The sequence below is a fragment of the Nanorana parkeri genome, unplaced genomic scaffold (assembly GCF_000935625.1).
Source record: "Nanorana parkeri isolate BGI_ZX_2015 unplaced genomic scaffold, ASM93562v1 scaffold1350, whole genome shotgun sequence".
Classification (NCBI taxonomy): Eukaryota; Metazoa; Chordata; class Amphibia; order Anura; family Dicroglossidae; genus Nanorana; species Nanorana parkeri.
Window position 1 is genome coordinate 134,116 of NW_017307618.1, and position 7,740 is coordinate 141,855.

The following is a 7,740-nucleotide window of genomic DNA, read 5'->3' on the forward strand; positions in this document are numbered from 1 at the left end:
AGAGAGAGATAACGTCCTGACTTTCCGTCAAAGACCGTTCCTCATAATACATCACAACAAAGTCTTAAATCCAGGTTGTCGTGTGTGGTGAAGTTATCATTCATCTGTCCTGTACGATGACCAAGACCTATGGACAGGAAGATTGAAGCCTTCTCATGTCATTAGTTGCTCCCCCGATCAGCCATTTAGGATGTGTCGGGGGAGATCTGTGTGCCACGGAATGGCAATATTGTGTAATCAACAACAGTGTTATAATGTCACAATCCATGGAAGGCACCCAAGAGAAAGTTTATAAATTACGTTGAAGGTCTCCTCACCAGAGTGGCTTGCCTGGAGGTGGTCTTCTGCAAACAAAAATTCACAATTTATTAACATTGAAAGGACTTGGAATCCATGACATAGCAAATGAAAAGTTCCGATTTAACTTGTGCAAAGAAATATACTACAGGCCAGTTGGGCAAGAAGACCTGGCTCGCAGTCGGCATTCCAGCTCATCCTACAGGTTGGGGATCCTACATTGGGTCACAAGTAGGGATGCACCCATACCGGTTTTCCGGTATCTAGTACGAATATTTTGCTTCCGCTGACATGGAGTCAGCTTCCTGGGCAATCAGGAAGCCAGGCGGCATGTATTTACATGCTGCTCGGCTTCCTTATTGCCCGGGAAGCCAACTCCATGTTGTTTGGTTGGCTCGATGGTGATTGGCTGGAAAAACCAGCTTCCCAGCCAATCAGGAAGCCGGGTGGTGCTAAGTAACCCGCCTCCCTGATTGGCTGGGAAACCAGTTCCATGCTGATTGGCTGGAAAGCCAGCATCGAGCAGGCTGTTCGGCCAGCTTGATGCAGATTGGCTGGGAAGATGGCTTCCCGGCCAATCAGCAAGGAACCGGCTGGTCAGGTGGGTCATTACTCGACACCCAGCTTCCCGATTGCCCAGGAAGCCAGCTCCATGTTCCCTTACAGCACTAAAGGTCAGGAAATTTTCCTCTGACTGGAAGTTCTGGTATCGGGGCAAAGACTTGGTATCGGCACAGATACTAGTATCGGTATCAGTGCATCCCTAGTCACAAGCCATTCAAGTTCCTTCACACCAATCTGGTCAAATCATGTCTTTATGGAGTTGGCTTTGTGCACAGGGGTCCCGCCATGTTGGAACAGAAAACGGCCTTCCTCAAACTGTTCCCACAAGGTTGGAAGCACACAGTTGTCTAAAATGTATTTGTATGCTGCAGCAACACCCTTCATTAGAAACATTCATACTACATGTGGAGGGGTTTCCTCGTGCTTTTGGTCATACTGTGTTGTTTTCTCCCATTCATGAGAGAGTAGAACAGAAGGTTGCCCCTAGGGGTCAAAGAAGCTTTTTACTTTTAACATGCATTTCCTTTTTTTCTGGAGTATATCTAATGCACAGACAATCAAAACCAATGGAACGAAGAAGAGATCCGTTATTGGCTGGGCAGAACTTCAGAAAAGGGATGAGACAGGTCTAAATCTAAAAGTATGTAGCATCCGAGTAGGCCATACGGGTCCCTTATACAGCTGGCTCTGTGGGCTTATTTGCAGAAGGAAAAAAAAAACATACCATTTTTTGTACCCCCCCCCGGGTATAGGTTTCCCCACCACCCCTCAAGTAGTATATATATAAAAAACAGAGCTCAGTTTTAGCATGGTCTATGCTCTACGGACTCCATTGGGGAGCCAAGATGGGCTCTTCCATTCATCTCTATGTAGTGTGTAGTCGCACCTACACATTTACTGGCAGAACAGAAATATGGGCAGTGTATTGGCAGACTGAGGTCTGTTTTTGGGTGTACTACCTATGGCTGAATTCACATCTGAGCATGAACTTTTACAGGTGATTTTGGAGCATTTTTCAGGTTTATTCAGGCTTGAGCTTTTTGTTTTAGCCAATGGAAAGCTAGTCACTAGGAGGAAGAGATGGTTGTTGAGGCTTGAAATATGCCTATTTTCAGGTGCTCCTTTGAGGTCTATGGGGCCAAAAGTAGCTCATGAACCTTTTTGAGCATCAGGCGTTGAGCTACAGGCCGCTGAGCACTCCCATGTGAGCAGGCACAATTTAAAAGCATGGGACTTTGATTGTTAAACATTTTGGAGCTTTGAGCTTTAAAACTACAAAATGCTCAATCGGTGAATCAGAGCTACCTATACTGAGGGTTATTTCTAAATAAAAAAAAGCTATGCTTGCCCTATTAGGTCTGTTTTGACAAATTGATTTTCATCGTCATTTAAAAAAAAAAAAAAAAGAGTTTCAACCCTTGTCCCGGTAATTGGCTCGCTGGCCTCTATCAGTACCAACAGTACTCTGCACAGAGCTTGTGGTCAGTTGACAGGCAGTCTGTTGGAATATGTCATCACCACCCTTACCAAAAGTGGACCAATCCTGTGCATGTAAATCTGGATAGGTAAAATAATCTACATCAAGCATCACAAAATATTATGAGATGTTTAATACTTACCTTTCTTCTTGAATCTTGTAAACATCTTTCTCTTCTGGTACAGGTCATGTGACCGATGCCACACTGACAGTTGCAGTCTACAAATTGATTGGCCGGGAAGCCGACTCCATGCTGATTGACTGGAAAGCCGGCTTCCCAGCCAATCAGCAAGGAGGCGGCTGGATGCTGATGGGCCAGGAAGCCGGTCATTACTCGCCGCCCAGCTTCCTGATCGCACGGGAAGCTGGCTCCATGTTCCCCTACGGCACTGCCGGTCAGAGGAAATCTTCCTCTGACCGAAAGTTCCGGTATCTGAGCATTTGGGCGAGTACGAGTACTTGCCAAAAAAAAAGGGTATCGGCACCGATACTAGTATCGGTGCATCCCTACTCTCAAACATGATGCAGAACCAGCAGTCTTGCATTGTGCTTGAGGACTGCCAGGGCCCACCCACATCCTGGGAGTGTTGGACAGCAGAGAGAGCACCACTTGCCAGGGGAGCGATTAATCAGGTAAAGTACCCACTCCCCACCAGCAAAATTAGCATTTAACCCATGCAGTGTGTGTGGGGCGGGCCCTATTGCATGGGGAAATTTAACAGCAGCCCACAGTGGGGCTTTAAGTGTTCATCTGATGTCAGGCACCTAATTTTTTTATTTTATTTTTCTTACAAAGATGTAGTAATAGGGTCAATTACTTTAATTCTAAACAATTTAGTGTATTTCCTAAAATATAATTGATTGTTCTACTTATATTTGTTAATTGATGATATGAAATTTAGCCAACGTCTTCTGTATGGAGGTGTGTCTTCTATATATTTGCTGTGCTATACTGGTGTTTCATCTGTGAGTAAGAACCCGGTTCAGTCTGAAAGCACCACATGTGATCACATTACATATATTAAAGGCCAACCTTGTTTTGGGTGTCAGAGGGTTCATTCGGCCTCTGTATTCTTAAGTTTCTGGAAGACGCCAGTGGTGAGATGTCCCTGATTTTGTTTATGTCCTTGATCTCGCCTCAAAGAAGCACAATAAAAAGGTGTCACCAGCTCACCAGGGGTCCACAGCACACGTTCCAGCTAACCAGCAAAAAACCCATCAACAGATGGGCGCCCAGTTTCATGTTTACTGTACACTATGGGGAGTTTATTGGAGGAAGGTGACACAAGCATTTGGCTTTGTCACGACATTTGGGTGGAGCTGGTAATTCTGGTGTGAGGTTTCACCACTGAGATATGACATCAGCATGAGACTCAACCTGTTGGCGACCATGTACGATAAAATATTGTTTTGGGGCAGAATTGCAGCAATTTCTCTTTCTTGTGCGTTCTCAACGCACTTAAATTGAACTTGTGCTTTAACCTGCACTCCCTCACCACTCTAACCGCCGGGCAGTTAGGTCTGTAAAAGATCCAAGTTGTGGCTTGCAGCTTATACATGGCCATCTTCTGTCTAGAGACACCAGCTAATCAATGAGATTACCAGGTTTCCAGAAGTTCTCACCAGCCTAACTGCTGTTTGGTTGACTATTGTAATAAGTGCAGAAGACGAGAGAATTGGGAGGAGGTGGGGGCTGTGCTCGTTCTTCCCTCTATCCAATAAAAGGACGCGCCTAACCATATGGAGATAACAGCTATGCCGAGTGAGAAGGTAACGGGATAGGGGATGCCGCCATTGCCTTTTTGTTGCCCACATATGGTCCCAAGTGCCTGTTTTTTGCCCATTTATTGTAATGATTGCCTGTTTGCTGGCCATGCATTGCCATGACTACCGTTTGTTGCTCACATATGACCATGCCTGCCTGTTTGTTGCCCTTGTATGGGAAGATTCCATATTTGTTGGCCACCTATTGACTGTCTGCTGCCCATTTATTGTCAAGATCGCTATGGTGTTACCCACAGCTGTTTGCCAACGGCTGTCCCAATTTCTAGCACGTTTTCTCATGTGCCCATGTAATACCACAGGTCAATGCTATTGTGCTGTGTTTCTAAGTCAGCGCTGGTTGTTTTCTATAATTCCCTGCAGGCCTGCCACTATCAACCCACATCCCCCAAAACACACTGGACTTGTATACCCTTCTAACTCTTTCCAGGCTCACTGGGTTATAAAAGGGTACCAGGTATCGCCGTCTGACACTCTAGCTTTAATACTTTCTGGGTCACTGGCCAGGAACTGTGTACACCAGGAGCTCAGACTTCACTCTGCCGTTTCCTTCTATATGCTTACTGCAGATCAATGATGAAATACTGGATCTGCATAAAAGCCAGCCAGCCAGTATTTCCAGGAGGTCTGCAAACAAAGCCCTCCAATTTCACTACAGTGTTCCTTTCAATGACAACAAGGTTTTGTACATCTGTAAGTAATTACAGTGGTGAGATAAGCCTTCTGGAATTCCCTGTACCTCCACAGCCAAATGGTGGCGTCACTACAGAATCTCCCGAAAGCAGAATTACATAATTGAATGCAGCATCAAAGGTGAAATCCTCCTGGGGGGGACGAAACCAAACACACAAGAATGCAACAATCGGCTGCCACTTCAGCTCATTGCAATCCAACCAAACCAAAAATGAATTGGGAAGGTGTTTAAACAGAAAGTTAGCAATTCCGATAGAGATAGCTGAGCAGTGATAAGATTACTTATGAGTTATTAGCAGCAAGCTGCCATTTTGGAAACATATAGCGGTTTGGTTTAAACATCAAGGTTAGGGCTAAGAAAATGTAGATATATCTATATTAAGCATAATTAATATGCAACATTGCACATCCTGTAGTCTTCTAACTAGACTGCAGATGGAGCTTTCATCTCCTACATTTCACTCTCTGCTTTGCTGAATGAAGCCCATTTATATGAAGAGTCATGACAGCATTCACGTATCCCTTATCAGAGAGCTCATTGTCAAATTTCAAAGACTCTCAAAGCAATCTTGGTCTACTGTGCCGTCTTCTTAGCTAGCCATAAAATTCCTTTCTGATTTAATATATGAAAGACAAAGATTGTATATATACAAAAAAAACTAAACATTGTTTGGGGGGAAAAAAAAAAAAAAGGAGTATGAACATGCTTGAAACACAAAGTTGATCCAGGTTCCCTTCAGTGCTGAGCACACATCCGCAGGCCTAGGTACTGTTATGTGACATGTGTGGAAGGGGAAGGATTTAGACTTGTTGAGCCAGAAATCCCATCACCAAATGCCTAGGACTTTAGATATGTAATTAGCACGGAGTTTAACATAGAGCAGAATTTTCTTCAAGTATTAAAATTAAGGATGCGGTGCAGAGTATTTGGACAAGCACTCGTACTCACCAAATGCTCCGATGCCTAGCCCGATACGTCCGGTATCAGGAAGCCTAGTGACAAGAAGCTTGAGGACGGCTTTCCTGCTAATCGGGAAGCCAGGTGGCGAGTCTTTACACACCGCCCAGCTTCCCGGCGAATCAGGAAGCCAGGTGGTTAGTCATTACACGCCACCTGGCTACCTTTATGGGACTTCCGGTATCGGTGAGTACCGGGGGAAAAAAAAATGCCGGTTTTGGTGCATCCCTAATTAAAATTCTATCATTGCTCCTGACACATCCACTCCAGCAACTGTTAAAAAGCTTCACAAACAATAAGTTAACATTGTTATCTTCAGATGTCTCTCACAGTATCCTTTTCCCTTTATCAGCAGCTAGTAAATCACAAGACTTTCCTCCTGTCAAGTCTTCCACAGGCGAGAGCAGCAACTTCAGGCTGGCCATACACCTATAGATGATAGGTTTAGATGAAAGCACACAGACAATGTTGGATTAGAGAAATCCTGATTTGCATGCTTGTTACAGGACAGGGAGCTTCATAGTCTCTGACCTAGAACAAGAAAATGAATTGGAACATCTGACTTATCTTCCATTGTCTGCTTGCCATGTTCTGGCTGTTGACTCAGAGGTGCTGGAGGATTTTCAGCAGAGGTAAGCAATGGCAGCACAGGTGTGCAATAAATGTACCATTTACTACTAGCGGTCAACCCATATGGATTTTTCAGAACCGGTACCGATAATTGGCCACCTATATCAGGTACCGATATTCTGTTTACATTCAGCAGCTGGCTATAAACAGCAGGCAGTCGCCTGATATCGGTCAATCCCAACTCAGCCTCCAACCCATTCATCTGTCACCAATAGAATTCTGCAGCCGGCAGCTAAATGTAAACAGCAGGCAGCGCAATAGCCAGCCTGCTATGGGCCATTTCAGGTTCCAATAGACTGGCTATTAAAACACACCCACTGCCTGCTCTCAATCAGCAGAGGAGCAGAACGGAAGGAGAAAGTTCTCCTTCAATTCCACTCCTCTGATGATTGACAGCAGGCAGTGGGCGGGTGCAATAGCCAGTCTGCTCTTGCAGTTTGAAATGGCCAGTCGCAGCATGGCTATGGCTCTCCCTGCTATCTACTGTTTTGTGTTCTGACAGCGGCCTCCGGCCAGAAGTAAAATTGTAGGGAGCAATGGAAGGAGTTACAGGAAAGCAACAGGATGAACTATAGCCAGGAATTATAAAGGAGCAGGGGAGGAGTTACAGGGAATAATGAGAAGAACGATTGAAAGAGGGTATAGCAGAGACTAAGACATTACAGCAGGCTATATGGAGGAGTAATAATCAGGGTCAGGTTATATATAGGAGGAGTTACAGGGGTACTATTGTGTAATATGAAGACATAACAGTTTCTGAATGAGTAGAACAAGCTCAATAAGACAGACACCCAGAAGTGAAATGACCAGCCACCAGAAGGATAAAGTTCCCTTTATTTTAGTTTATTAATAAGGTACAGAACAGGGGAGGTCATTGTACACAGTTTTTCTCGGTAGTAACAAACCAGCTGCTCCTTGGGATCTATACAGAGAAGAGTCACACATGTCCACGGTTTATCATCAAACTTCAAACTGCTTAGAAAACACAGCCATGATTGGAACATCCCCAGCGAATGCTGCCATGCCTATGAGCCCATGATATGACCTGCGTAGGTGTCATAAAGCTGGCACAGCGGTAAGTGTTATGCCAAAGGGTGGTGGCACACTGGCTGCTTGCATTGGGTAATGGCTCTAGTAACTGTCACAGTCCCTTTCATTTTAGCTGAACAGCGGTTGTATGGAGCAGATTATATTCTAGTGCAGAGGCAGCCAAACCTCAGCCCTCCAGCTGGTGTGGATCTACATGTCCCAGAAGGCACTGCAAAACTGACACCCACAGGCATGCCTTCCAGAGGCAGATGCATTATGGGATTTGTAGTTTCACCACAGCTGGGGGGGG

The 7,740-nt window shown here is 45.0% G+C and overlaps 1 protein-coding gene across 1 annotated transcript in view; it reads right to left on the minus strand.

Moving 5' to 3' along the window:
• Positions 1–222: 222 nt before the first annotated feature.
• Positions 223–7,740, minus strand: part of DNM2 (dynamin 2) — a 109,372-nt gene continuing 101,854 nt past the window's right edge. Inside the window, exon 21 of the mRNA XM_018569538.1 lies at positions 223–344. Within this exon, the coding sequence (XP_018425040.1) occupies positions 314–344 (31 nt within the window). The 3' untranslated portion in view covers positions 223–313. The remainder of the gene's footprint in view (positions 345–7,740) is intronic.